The sequence below is a fragment of the Canis lupus genome, chromosome 35 (assembly GCF_048164855.1).
Source record: "Canis lupus baileyi chromosome 35, mCanLup2.hap1, whole genome shotgun sequence".
NCBI classification, from domain to species: Eukaryota; Metazoa; Chordata; class Mammalia; order Carnivora; family Canidae; genus Canis; species Canis lupus.
In genome coordinates this window covers 567,688-581,506 of record NC_132872.1, presented here as the reverse complement: position 1 = coordinate 581,506, position 13,819 = coordinate 567,688, and the positions used below count along the sequence as shown (strand labels likewise).

At 56.7% G+C, this 13,819-nt stretch overlaps 1 protein-coding gene across 8 annotated transcripts in view; it reads left to right on the top strand.

Annotated features, from left to right (window-relative positions):
* The window catches only part of XXYLT1 (xyloside xylosyltransferase 1), a 235,794-nt gene that overhangs the window by 83,630 nt on the left and 138,345 nt on the right, over nucleotides 1-13,819 (top strand). The window contains exon 4 of one of the 8 annotated variants that reach the window (XM_072811805.1): nucleotides 888-1,074. The exons of the other annotated variants lie outside the window; for them this stretch is intronic. Coding sequence (XP_072667906.1) covers nucleotides 888-1,059 — 172 coding nt within the window. The 3' untranslated portion in view covers nucleotides 1,060-1,074. Of the gene's footprint in view, nucleotides 1-887; nucleotides 1,075-13,819 lie in introns of those variants that run through there. 8 annotated transcript variants of the gene reach the window in all.

Sequence of the window (13,819 nt, the reverse complement as noted above, 5' to 3'; positions counted from 1 at the left end):
CAGCAGGGAGGAAGGAAGGGGGCCGACGCCCCCTCCTGCTTCCCACAGTGTCAACCAGGGTGTCTCAGTGCCCTGCAGAGGCCCAGCTGCTGTCCACACCCCGGTGCCCCCCAGGGCTCCAGCCCTGCTCACCCACCACCAACGAGCTTTCTGCTCCACCAAGACGTTCACTTCATTGTTTTAACCCTGCTGTCCTTTGCCCTGCTGCACTGCTTGAATTAAAAAAGAAAAAAAAATTCAGGGCAGCCCCGGTGGCCCAGCAGTTTGGCGCCGCCTTCAGCCCAGGGCGTGATCCTGGAGACCTGGGATCGAGTCCCACGTCGGGCTCCCTGCATGGAGCCTGCTTCTCCCTCTGCCTGTGTCTCTGCCTCTGCCTCTCTCTCTCTCTCTCTGTGTTGCTCATGAATAAATAAATAAAATATTTTAAAAATTCATTATATAAAAGTAGTGTATTTTCATTAAAAAATCAAGAAGTATATGAGGACTCTTATTTTCCCAGAAATTTTCCGCCAATTTACCAACACGTATGTGCGCGTATACGTGGATTCATACTTTATACCCTTGTGCATGTTTTTTTTGGTTCACTTACCAGTGTATCTTGGCCACCCTTATACCCAACTCAGTATTTCTGGGAAAACTTCAAACATATGCAGAAGGAGACAGACTCCCGCAGTTCGCTGGGTGCGCGAGTGTTGCAGTGTTCATGGAGCTTAGGCATCCCCAGCCCGTGGCCAGGCCGGTTCCATCCCTACTCCTCACCTCTCCTCTTCCTCCCTCCTCTGGATCTCTGTTGTCTTGAAGCACGTCGCAGCCCGTACATACCACTGCACCTGTAAATGTCAGCTCTCATCTATTATTTGTTTTTTTTTGTTTTTTTTTTTTTAAAGCATCCTATTAGCTGTCGCCTGGTCTGGAGCTGAGGAGGGTTGTGTGAATTCATCGTGTCATTCTGTCCTCAAGTCCCTGGGTCTGAAATCCTCACTGGGCACGAAGTTCTGCTTCATAGGAGATGCCCTGCCGCCACCACCCCTTCCGATCGTAGCTTCTCTTTCCATCTGACACCCGAAAAGGAATTGCTTGGCGCTTGTGCTCGTGGTTTTTTTGTTTTATTTTTTGTTTTCTTTTTAATTAATCAAAATTGAGCCTGTCAGTTTCTATTAGAGTTCAATCTGAGTGACGGAAAAAAGGCTGCTGCCTTTTACATAGTGGCTGAGAAAGAGGCTGAGAGTTTCCTCAAGTCCCCGGGCCCCTGCAGGCCTCGCCCGTGTGGTCCAGAGGCGGTGATGGGGGCCCCCCAGGAATTATAGGAGGGGAGGGAGAGTCCTGCCCTGCAGTCGACATAAAAATACCTACTATGAGGTGATCATTTTTTACTCCCACCACTGGGAAAATGTGTTTTAAAAGGGAAAAGAGGGAACGCCTGGGTGGCTCAGTGGTTGAGCGTCTGCCTTCAGCTCAGGGCGTGATCCCTGGGTCCTGGGATTGAGTCCTGCATCGGGCTCCCTGCATGGAGCCTGCTTCTCTCCCTCTCTCTCTCTCTCTCTTTCTCTCTCTTATAAATACATAAAATATAAAAAATTAAAGAAAAATAAAGACCCAACAGGGGCAGCCCAGGTGGCTCAGTGGTTTAGCACCGCCTTCAGCCCAGGGTGTTGACCCCAGGTCGCACGATCGAGTCCCGTGTCGGGCTCCCTGCGTGGAGTCAGCTCCTCCCTCTGCCTGTGTCTCTGCCTCTCTCTGTGTCTCTCATGAATAAATAAATAAAATCTACAAAAAATAAATAAATAAAAGGGAAAAGATGTCTACAGAAGCGCAGAATGGAGCTGTGTTCCTGGGAATGTTAACCGTGGCCCCTCTGCCGCTGTGCGCCTGGAGCTGTGGGCATCCAGCGCCCGCCGAGGGCCACGGGCTGCGGGCAGGCTGCTGGGGGCGGGCTGTGCTGGCCCCAGGGGGTAGAGGGTCCTGACGGGCACAGGAGGGCTTCCCTTCCCGGCAGGCACAGCTCAGGTCGGTGTGTTTCCTCCTGCGTGTTAGCCGTGCTGGGGCACCGCTGAGCCCATGGAGACCCGTCGCCTGGTACCCGAGCAGATGTCTCGTGGAGGAGGGAGAATGGACGGGGGGGGGGGGGGGGGCACGCTGCCCGTTCTCCTCAGGGTGCAGGCCAAGGCCCAGGCATCTAGTAGATGCCTGCTGAGTCCACGAAGGAGCACTGGTTGATTCGGAGAGAGCTGCTTCCCCGAGCCGTGCCGGCCGCTGCCAGGGGAGGCTCTGCAGCCCCACCGCCGCCCTTCCTACACACAGTGCTTCCCTGTGCTTCCTTTTAAAGACAGTCCAGGGGACACAGGGTTATTCTCGAGTTTTGCTGGGCTCATCGCGTGGGTGAACTTGGAGGAATTCCGAGGGAGGAGACACGGTCCCTGCTTTCAAAGCGATCACAGCATGCAGGCAGTCGGGCCGCTGAAGCTCAGTGGCGACTGAGTGGCGAGTCGGTGCTGTTACGCTCGGGTTCCCTCCGCCGGGCCCGGAGATGCCTGCCGCAGAGCCGCGCCCCCGACTGTGGGGCACACGCCGTCCCTGGCTGGCTGTTCCGCCTTCCGAATCCCTGTCCACCTTCTGAAAGGATTTGTGGAAGGGAAGTGGGATTGCTGGGTGAGCACAGCCTGCAGGAGGCTCCCAGGGTGGACCCGGCTCTGTGCACAAGAAAACGCTCATGCAGTCAGCTTTTGCCGAGGGTCCGGCTAAGCAGTAGAGGGAAACTGAACCCTGCCCGTCGGAAGTTTGTGGCCCCGTTGGTGGGACGCTCCACCGGGAGATGAGCCCGGGCAGGTGCTCCCCACTGAGGCCCCCCAAAGGGTCTTACTAGAATTTGTTTCTTTTGCCAAATAAACGTCTCATTTGCAATCTAGGCAGCAAAAAAGACTCCTCTGTAAGCCTCTTCCTGGGGGGGAGGAGGGGATCACCGTGACTCCAGGGCCACCTCGGCTACGCATTGCAGCCGCCCTTCGGCCGTAGGGGAAATGGGTACGCGGCCTCCGGGTCCGCTGCAGAACTAGCCGTTGCAGAAATACCAAGTTTTAAAACTGGAGCTGAGTTTGAAATGAACACTTGGCCTCCTAGGCCTGAACTGGGTAACTCAGCCCAACAGCAAGGAGCTGCCCGTAGGAACACTGCTCCAGGGACCCAGCCTTCCCAGGTGTGTCTGTCCTCAAGAATTTTCTATCATTATTTGTAAAAGAGGAAGCTTTTTAGGAACCAGAATTGCTTTCTGTGTATCATTTGGCCCTAACGTTTGATATGTCGTTGCTGCTGGAGGTTGCCGGTCCCGACAGACTTCTAGAAATGTGAGGTCGGGGAGATGCTCCCGGGGCCTCCCTCCGGTCTGTGTGGCGTGAGGCACCCGTGCATTTGGCTGCTTCTCTGGTTCCACTGGGTTCCTGTTGGGAAACACTGCCACCCTCCATAAAATGAAGCCTGAGATCTGCACAGACCCTAAGCAAGGGGAGCTCTTTCCCTGACTCAGACCGTTTGATATGGTTTGACCCAAGAATCGTGACTTTGGAACCGTTTAAAGAGGGCGATGTAATCGTAGCATTCTACTCGTCTGGGCAGCAAACAAGACGTTCACGTTCTCCATGTGAGGGTTGTTCATTGGTGATGAGCTTTGAGAGAGTCTGGGAAGTAGTGTCTAAGCAAGGTAGGGACATAATGTCGGCTCATTTTTTAGAAGGAAGAACTAGAGCGGGGGGAAGAGCATCTCCAATTCTTTCTGCCTGTTCCTTCCTGCCGAGACGTCATCGGGGTTTGGAAAGACTATGGTGTGGTTTTGGTCATTCAGGTCACCGCTCTCCTCACACCTCACCTTCCTTCAGCTGCTCTCAAAGGTCAAAGGCATCCTACAGATGAGCTGAGTAGAGACCGTCTTTGGGGCCTCTGAGCCCCCAGGAGACTGAGATGTCCAGCCAAAACCTGGGAGGGGTTTGTGGACCAGATGCAGCATCCGGACTGCATGTGATGGGCTGCACATGGAGGTGCCCACCAGTCCCCTGCCCAGACCAGACCGGACCAGACCGGACCAGACGGGCCCCAGTCTCCGGTCCATTTGCCATATCACATTCAAAAGCATGTGAAAGTGAGTAGTCGTTTTGTATAAAATTGTTACATGAGGGGCACCTGGTGGCTCAGCGGTTAGCGCCTGCCTTCAGCCCAGGGCGTGACCCCGGGGTCCCGGGATGGAGTCCCGCATCGGGCTCCCTGCATGGAGCCTGCTTCTCCCTCTGCCTACGTCTCTGGATCTCTCTCTGTGTCTGTCATGAATAAATAAATTTAAAAAAAAATTTTTTTTTTTTTAAATTGTAACATGAGAGGGTATTGGGTAGGCTCTCAAAAGGGGATCATCCAGTTAGCGTAGCACATTGTACCGAGCACGAGAAGAGGCCATCTGTGATTCAGAAACTCAGGATACAGGCCACAGCAGTTTAATTTCAGGTAAATGCCTCCAAGAAGTAATACAAGTTTTTGAAGATTCAGAAACAGATTGTGAAAGACAAGGAAGGATAGAATTGAGTGAAACCCCATCTGTGTCTTGGGTCTTGACTGATGTTTCTGATGTTCTCGTTTGTTTTGCATGAATATGGGCCCAGTGCTGCCAAACCTTTGTGTTTTTTTTTTTTTTTCCCAAGAGAAGCCAGAAATCTGTGTTGTTAATGTAAAAGCTTCTGATCTTTAAATATTGACCAAATATTACCAAAATAGGTAAACCAACAGTCTGCTAGCCGAGTGACATGGTGGTGCACCAGATTCAGCCCAAGAACTGCCACGTTGAGGCTTTGGGTTTAACATTCACTGAGGCAAAAATTGACCAAAGGCTTGTACCATTTGGCCTGGACCTTCCGAAGACTTTGGTTGTCTGGTCCTTGGATGCTGACGGCCACAGGTTTGGGTGTTTATTTTTTTTAATTTTATTTATTTATGATAGTCACACAGTGAGAGAGAGAGAGAGAGAGAGGCAGAGACACAGGCCGAGGGAGAAGCAGGCTCCATGCAGGGAGCCCGACGCAAAACTCGATCCCGGGACCCGGGGTCACGCCCTGGGCTGAAGGTGGCGCTAAACTGCTGAGCCCCCCGGGCTGCCCCAAGTAGTTGAATTTTATTGGTAATTTAAAATTCTATCAAATGGGGGCGCCCCGGTGGCTCAGTTGGATAACTGTCTGCCTTTGGCTCTGATCATGATCTCGAGGTCCTGGGATCGAGCCCCATGTCCAGCTCCCTGCTCAGCAGAGAGTCTGCTTCTCCCTCTGTCCCTCCTCTGCCCTTCTCCGCCGTTCATGCTCTCTCACATGCTCTCTCTCAAATAATTAAAATCTTAAAAAATATTTTTTCCATCAAATGTCTTTCTAACCAGCCTCAAACTTACCTAATAGTAAAGTATCAAGGCCAAGCATAATTCTTGTCCAGAAATATAACTTTGGAAGAAAATAAAAAGATCCCCAGACTTAACCAGTTATCAGAACTGGCAACTACTTTAAGTGTCCTGTGTCTTCAAACATCTTTAGGGCAGCCCGGGTGGCTCCGCGGCTTAGCATCACCTTCAGCCTGGGGTGTGATCCTGGGGTCCCGGGATCGAGCCCCGCGTCGGGCTCCCTGCACAGAGCCCGCTTCTCCCTCTGCCTGGGTCTCTGCCTCTCTCTCTGTGTCTCTGTGTCTCTCATGAATAAATAAATTTTTTTAAAAAATTAAAAAAAAATAAAAATCTTAAAAAAAGAAAAGATTCCGTTTTCTAGATCTGCCTGACCATAGTAAGTAAAGACAAACATCATGAGAAATGGTTCTGGGGGGAAGTACAGCATAGGTGGGGCGACCGTTTAATTTCACCAATAAATCATTGTTTAAGCTACAACCCTTCAGGTGTGGACCTGGGACACTAGTAGGGGTTCCACTGGGACAAGTGTCAAGCGCACTCTCCTGGACCACCCGGAGACGCGTCTTCACACTGAGCTCCGGGGACAGAGCAGGAGAGCAGGGAGAGACGGAGGGAGGAGACCCGGGGGGGGGGGGGGTGCAGGGCAAGGCGGCCACGAAGGCCGAGGTACCAGGGTCCGAGATGCGGCTGAGCTGGGCAGCGGGTCAGGACCTGCCATGTGCTGGAGCCCGGGAGGGGATGTCGGGTCATTCCGGGGCTGCCGTTTGCCCTTTGCCTGGACTCCCAGGGGGAAGAGGAGAAGCACCCGGTGTCTCTGAGTGCACCTCCCACGCCTGCCCCCACCTCTCCCGTGGTCCAGGTGAGCCCACGAGCTGTCCCTTGGCCCAGCGTTGAATGGAAGCTCAGGCTTCTCTGCGGGGTGGTACTAACACCACGGAGAGACTAATTTGCTGCTTTCGAGGGCTCACCACTGGGATTGGGCCATACTTGCAAGCAGAAGGAGTCAGGGGAGACCAGTGGAGGCGAGGCAGCTGCCTCTCAGGAGTGCAAATGCTTGGTTTTCACCATTGATTTTTGCCGGGTCCCAGAAACGCCCGAGCGCCCCCCTCACTGCGTATTAACCGCACGTCAGCGCTTCGGCAGAGCTGCTCCCCGTCAGCCCGTGCCTGGAAAGGCGACCCTGCGCTTTGGTGCGTGCCCAGAGCCAGCAGATGGCCCGTGCAGGGCAGCCGGGCCTCCGCAGGCCGAGGTGCAGGGCTCAGAAAATGCCCTCCGTGCCTGCCAGATGGGCTCGTGGGTACGTCTGGAGCAGGATCTCCCGAACGTCCTGGGAGAGATCAGCAGGGGCCACAGGTGACAGCACAACCCACCTCTGGGAGGGGGAGGGAAACTGAGGCCCACACTGCGGATTTGCCCCTGCGGCCCGGCCTTGGCATTAAAAGATAGAGAAGGCCGTAGGCAGTTGATGTGAGCTCGGGATGCTTTTGGGGAGTGGCCCTCGCCCCTCATCTTTGGGCATCTGGGCTTGCGCAGCCCGGCTCGGTGGCCAACGGCTCAGCTGTGAAGAATGCTGGGGGGTCCCCGTTAGTGGTCTCCGTGCCTTCCCTCAGGGGTATACGGCCTGGAGGGCTGACCCTGCCTGCAGCACAGGGCCGGGCACCCTCTGAGGCGTCTGTGGCCACCGGAACGCGCAGGCGCCTCCGGACCTTGCCTCCTCCTGGCCTTCATTCTGACACCGGGGCCCTGGCCCCCTCGCACCGCTCCTGCCTCTCGGAGGCTCCGCAGCCCGGCTGTCCACCTGGCTTTCAGTTTCGTCTCAGGACGGACGGTCTCCTGGATGGCTCCCAGCGGTGTGCTCCACATCACTCCGCAGCCAAGGGACGGCCGCCCCGTCCCTGCCCCCAGATTCGCTGATGCGACTTCCCGCCCCCAGACTCTTGTGAGCGCCCACGCTCGGCCACTGGCGTCGTGCTAATTAATTAATTAATTCTAAAGCCCACTCGCCACGTGGGCCCCGCTCAGGGCTCTCTGCAGCCTCCCACCTGCGCCCCCACCTCCGCCTTCTCCCGCTGGCTCCCCTGCACCCTTTGTCTCCACCGTACGGGCCGTCCAGGCGTCTCCCGGGTGGGCCTCGGGCATGCTCTCCCCGGGCCTCGGCGGCTCTCCCCCCACCCTGCCCTCTCTTCGCCGTCCTCCTCCCGCAAGGCGCAGTGAGAAGCCGCCATCTCGGGAGAGCTCCCCAGGGCCTCAGTGGTCCTAGCCGTGCCCCCCACTCCTCAGCGCTGACTGCTCTGAGGCCACTCAGGTCATGACCCGGGGCACAGGTGCTTCCTGTGTGTGCACGTCTCCCCTGCCGGGGCTCATTGCTCTTTCAGGACGGCGCTAAGCATCGTCTCCCCCCTCCCAGCCTCACAAGGCCGGCCTGGGGGCCGCGCACTGCAGCCCTCCCTCCAGCCGTCATCCCGCTCTGGGTCTCTAAGAACGTGCTGGGATTTTGAAGGCTGGGCTACTTTTAAATAACGGCACCAAGTATCGGGAGGAAGCAGGGGGAGCTGCCCGTAGCCTTCGGGGTGAAGCCAGATCGTGCGTTTTTCTGGGGACGTGCATGCTCCTGTTGCACCGCGGGGTGCGCAAGAAGGTGGGGAACTTGTGCGCCTCCGGGTCCCACCACTTCCCAGCCAGGTGACCTTGCGTGACGTATTTAAAGCTCCGGTTTGCTCATCTGGGGGTGGCGGCGGCGGGTGCAGCTTTAGAAGCCAGAGGATGTGTCCTGACTCGGGAAGGGAGCGTGCCGGGCAGGAAGAAGGCCACCCCTGCCCTACGTGCTCATAGCCGGGAAGCCGTCCCGGGCCCTTAGCTCCTCACGGTTTATGGGCCGGTGTGTGCCCTTGGCCATGACGGAAAACGTGACTTTGCTTCTCTGTTCCGCGGTGCAGAAGATCAGTGTGGGAGCGCGATGGCCGCGGGGCAGCAGGTGGCCGGACGGGAGCCAGCGGCGAGTACACCTGGGCGTCGTGGCTTGCGCACCGAGAAGTGGTCACGGCGGTACGGCGTCAACGATTTCCGAAGCAGCGCTACTAGAGGCCTCGGGCTTCTCCTTGTAACGTGGCCGTCCCCATGCGTCCTCCCCAGCGTGCCCCACCGGTGTCACACCCCGCTTGCTGTCTGTCTCCCCACGCTCTCTTGTCACTTGGGGCCCCTTCTGCGCCCCGGCTTCTCCAGGCCGCCCGGTGGGAGCCCTTTGTCTGCCTCACGCGGGCACCGTGGGACGGAGCAGCTATGGAAGGCCGCACGTGACTTGGCCAAATTGAAGACGGGCCACCTCCTTCTAGACGCTTGCTCCCTAGCGCCCGTCCTCATTTGGAGAATGTATCTTCTGGATCCAGACTCTTGTTTTTTTTTTTTCAAGATTTATTTTTTTATTCACGAGAGACACCGAGAGAGAGGCAGAGACACAGGCAGAGGGAGAAGCAGGCTCCACGCAGGGAGCCCGACGTGGGACTCGATCCCGGGTCCCCAGGATCACGCCCTGAGCCGAAGGCAGACGCTCAACCGCTGAGCCACCCGGGCGCCCCAGGATCCAGCCTCTTGTGATTCAGATCTCGTCGTCCCGTGCACTTCCGTTCCAGAGGCAAAGAGCGTTATTTGCTTTTTTGGGGCCTGCACACCCTTGACGGGCAAGCTAACGGCTGACCCCCGAGCAGCTCAGGGCTGCCCTGCAGGCCGTGGGGCCTGAACCCCCTTCTCTGGGGATTCACAGAATGTACTTCCATGTTCGCGACAATCCCAATCTTCCCCTTAAACACCGCAGGGCACCCAGACTCCTGCGTTGGTGTTTGAACCCCGTACAGACTGTCCCCCCCCCACCTTACAGTCCACAGTCACATTTGGCAGAGGCTGGATTCCCGCTTCAGCACGTCCGGTCCCTCCGGCACAAACAGCCTGAATGCTTCTTCCTTGGTGCGCAGGCCTCCCCGGCGGTGCTGCGACGAGTGTGGAATGCACGACATCGCGGGTGTCTCTTCTTGGGGGTTTTGATTGTTGGGGAACGCGCAGTCGTATAGGTTTTCAGGTGGATGGAGGCAGGCTCCCCAGGGCTTTTACACCAGAGAGGGAATGAATGGTTCTAGTTATCAAGGAACATGGGCTGCCTTTTTTTTTTTTTTTTTTGGCTAGGTCTGCAGCCTAACTTGGATTAAAATTTCTCTTACAGTTTTGGAAATGTCAGAGTAATGTTTGGCTGCCGGCCTTCCACCCGCCATCCAGCCGTCATCCCCCTAAGACGACGGGAAAGGGGTGCTGTGGGTTTCTTCGACTCTGATGAGCCTCAGCATCCCCCCTGACCCTGCAGAAGCCCCATCCCGCTATTTATTGCCTATTTCTACTGTAGGGTCCTTCCCACGAGTCTCGGCCTCCTGGGGCTGGGTCCAGAGCCCGTGTGGGGTCCCCAGGGAGCTGTGGAGGCGTCGGTGTGTCCTCAGCTCTGGGATATCGGAATCGTCAGCACCTGGCCGCTCTCCTCTCACTGAGATGCTGGACACGCATCCTTCATCCTGCCGAGTGCTTTTTGTTCGATGCAACGACAGAGGGACAGACCCGGGCTGGCTTCATTCAGGCCACATTCTCTCCCGTCAGCCTTGGTTTTCCTCTTTTATAAAACGAGAAGGATGGATGGAAATGTCTTTCCTAACGTTAGCAAACAGTTACAGATCCTGTTAGAATCGTTGCAGAGCCTCGGGGGTAGGGGACCCCCCATCTTTCCTCCGGCCCGAGGTCCCCGACGGCGTATCTGACTTACCAGGTCCCAGCTTGATCGCCTCCTTCCGTGGGGGAGTTTGCTGCTTCCAGATAGCCCATTAGTTTCTTTTCTGGACAAAGCTCACTGGAGTGTTTTTCTGTATATTAAATTCAAACAACCCGCTTCCCCGTGGTTTCTCCACGTCCTCCTCCTCCCCACGGGGGTCCTTCGGAGACTCAGAGTCGCAGGGAGGCTCTCATTCCCTTTGAGGCCTCTTTTGTGCGGGCTCATACCACCTCCCGTCTCCTCCCCTCAAGGAAGGGCATTGACTTCTGAACGTCAACAAGTAGGAAACGCAGGTGGAAGGCCTTGGCTGTTGACGCAGACGCCCGGAGGCAGGAAGAGGGCCTCTCTAGAGCAAGGCCGCGCAGACACACGTCTTCCCTGGGGAGCCAGGGTCCCGGTTCATAGCTGCCCGTGTCCCACCCAGCCTCCCGCGCCGGCCTCGTCCTCTGCAGGGACACGGAGTGTGGGCAGACTCCGCGGGGCACAGTCTCCGGCCTCGCTCTGCGCACGCAGCTCAGGAGCGTCGCGTAATGACTAGCAAGGGTCATGCCCTGGCTCGGGGCACAGGGACCAGCACGGTTTCCAGGATGCCTGGGCCCACGGGAAGGAGGAAGGCACAGAAAAGGAAGGCTTGGGAAAGCCAGTATCTGGAGGACACGTTTGAGCTTTTTGGGAGCCGCCCGGACTCAGGGACTCTGAATCCCCGAAAGCAGCGCTGAGCGCCAGGTCTGGCCACACGGACCACGTGCCCCTGCTTGCCCTCCTCCCTTGTCCTGTCGCCATCTCCATTTGAAGGAAAGCGAGCTACTTTTCCGTGGCTGCGTCCTTGTTCCTGGCGGAGGGGCTGGCTCGGCCATCTCAGACCGTGGACCCCGCGGAAGACGGGCGTCCGCAGCTCCCAGCAGGGATGTGCAAGTCGGGCCGGTCTTTTCCAGGCCGTGGTGCTCCAGAGCTGCCTTCCCTTCTCCCTGCCAGTCCGGGTGGGGGCCTGTGCCCTCAGCTTCCCGGCCAAGGGTGGGAGGTGCATTTTCACATCTGTTAGCTCTGGGCTGGGAGCCGTGGCCGTCGGGCATTTCTCACGGCCTTGGGTGGGTCTCTCCGTGGCTGCTCTGAGAACGTTCCGCCTCTCTTGTCACCTAAAAGTTAACTTTCATATTGGAATGCAAGTGAACTGAAACCCTAGATGCCTCTGGGGTACGCCTGGGCTGATCTCCAGGGATTTGGAAAAACTGGAGCTTTCTGTGCCCAGAGTTGCGGTGCAGGGCAGTCGTCCTGTAATGCCTTCCGGGCCCCGCGAGCCTGGCCCACTGGGAGGTCCGGGGGGCAGGGGTCCTAGCACTCGCCACGAGGAAGGGCCCAGCGTCTCGGGGGCGGGGGGGGGGTTGCTGGGTCCCCTCCTTCCTGTCTCGGCTGCGGTGCCGCAGCCTCGTGGCAGGTCACACCACAGGCTGGAGTTCCGTGCCTGGTGCCGTGCTCACCGCCTGCGTGACCTTGAGCCGTTGGCCTTCCTGTGTCCTGGCATTATCTGCAAAACAGAGACTTCCTCGTGGAGGGTGGGGGCCGTGAGGGATGAATAAGGGTTGTCGGGTGCCCGGAACAGCAGCTGGCGCAAATGCGGCGTGTGACTATCCGTAAAATAAGTGAAGCCGTTGCGCCAAAATACACAGTGTCCACCGAGAATCTGCATCCGAGAGCCCTTTGCACACCAGACCGTCTGCCTGTGGTGGTTTTTCCTAGCAGAGGTGATTGAAATATGGAACATTATCACGTGAGGCGGAAAAAATGACTTTGCGTGATGCAGGCACATTCTTTTAGAGTCCGGGAGATGCCATCACTCCTGGGACGATTTCTTCGGTCACGTGCGGGCCCACATTTCCCGCCCAACTCTTGGACACCTGCTGGATGCACCAACATTTATTTTCTCTTTTTCCTACTTTGAGAGAAAGGCCCTGCCCCTCTTTTCCTCCCACAGAGCTGACAAAGCCGTCCACCTGCACATCTGGCCGCCGGGACTCTAGCGTCGCTCCGGAAGCATCACTGTCCCCTCCTGGCCAGTGCCCCACGGGGGCAGCCACCTGTGCGTCCACCGGGACCTTGAGCCGCCTCTTCCTTCCCTTCCGTGCTCCCCCCAAGCTAGCTCCCCGTCCGCACATCCTCATCCCATCTGGCTCCCGGTGTCCGTCGGTGGACAGACACACCGACCCTCCGCTTCCACTGCCGGCAGATCTGGGTACGATGCTGTCAGATTCTGTTTTTCCAGAGCTCACGTGGAAGGTTTGGTTTATAGAAAGTGGCTACTTCTGTCCTCATTCGATTAGAAAATCCCATTCATCAGAATATACAGGGTTTTTTTTGAAATTTTATTTATTTGCTGGAGACCGAGAGAGAGAAAGAAAGAGAGAGCGAGAGAGCGAGCGCGGGCAGGGGAGGGGCAGACGGAGAAGCAGCCTCCCCGTCCAGCAGGGAGCCGGCGCAGGGCTCCATCCCAGGCCCCCCGGGACGTACAGTTTGGGAATTATTCGTGGAATTAAGCAAACTGAGTTACAGTCTTCTTCGGTTTCTTCAGTGGCAACATGAGAATCTTACTGTGCGTCTCACAGATGTGTTGGAAGATCAGGGGGAACCTTAAAGAGCTACCTTCCATTCCAGAAGGTTATTTTTATTATTAGACGTTAAGAATTCAACTTTTTGGGCTCTCCTGGGTGGCGGGGGCAGCGGCACATCTCCAAGTAAACAGGCAGTGGCGACGGGCAGCGTCTCCCAGGCTCGTTCATCATCACCGCGGCGAAGGCTGATGTCGGTCGTGCCTCCAAAACTTCGCTTTCGTCTGTGGCAGTTGAGATCAATGAAGAACGGGGGCGCCCGGGTGGCTCAGTTGGTGAAGCGTCTGCCTCGGGCTCGGGCCGTGATCCCGGGGTCCTGGGATCGAGTCCCGCATCGGGGGGGGGGGGTCCCTGCTCAGCGGGGAGTCTCCTTCTCCCTCCCCCTCTGCTGCTCCTCTCTCTGTCAGATAAATCTTTAAAAAATTAATAAATTAATGGAAAACAGAAATATGCTTTGTAATAATAATAGTAACAAGAAAAATTTTATACTTAATGATTATGCACCGTGTGCCAGGCACCCTTCATGGTACTTGGATGCTTAATTATCGTGGCCCCACGAGGTTAATTCTGTTTCTATGCCCGTTTTACAGGTGAAGGAGCAGAGACACAGGCAAAAACACACGCCTGGGGTATCCCAGCCTGTAAATGTGGGCGTGAGTTCGAATCTAGGGGCTGCTCTCATCGCTGGGCTGCTCTGTCTCTGCCCCCCGTCCGTTTTACAGAATTTGTGCAAAATGAGCAAATGGGGGAGGCAGGCCCCAAGCCTCGCCCACACACTCTGTGCTGCGGTGCTGCGTCCCCTGGTGAGGATGGTCTGCGTGTGTCGGGGCCACGGGCAAACCTTTTCCTTCCTCGGCCGCCCTGGCCCTGCCCGGCCTGCGCTCAGGGAGCAGCCCTCCCTGACGGAGGGTCCCGTTTCTGGGTTGGAACCGTTGCTGCGCCGCGGACGCATGGCCACGGTCGGGGAGTGTGGGGACGGTGCCTTCTTGCAAA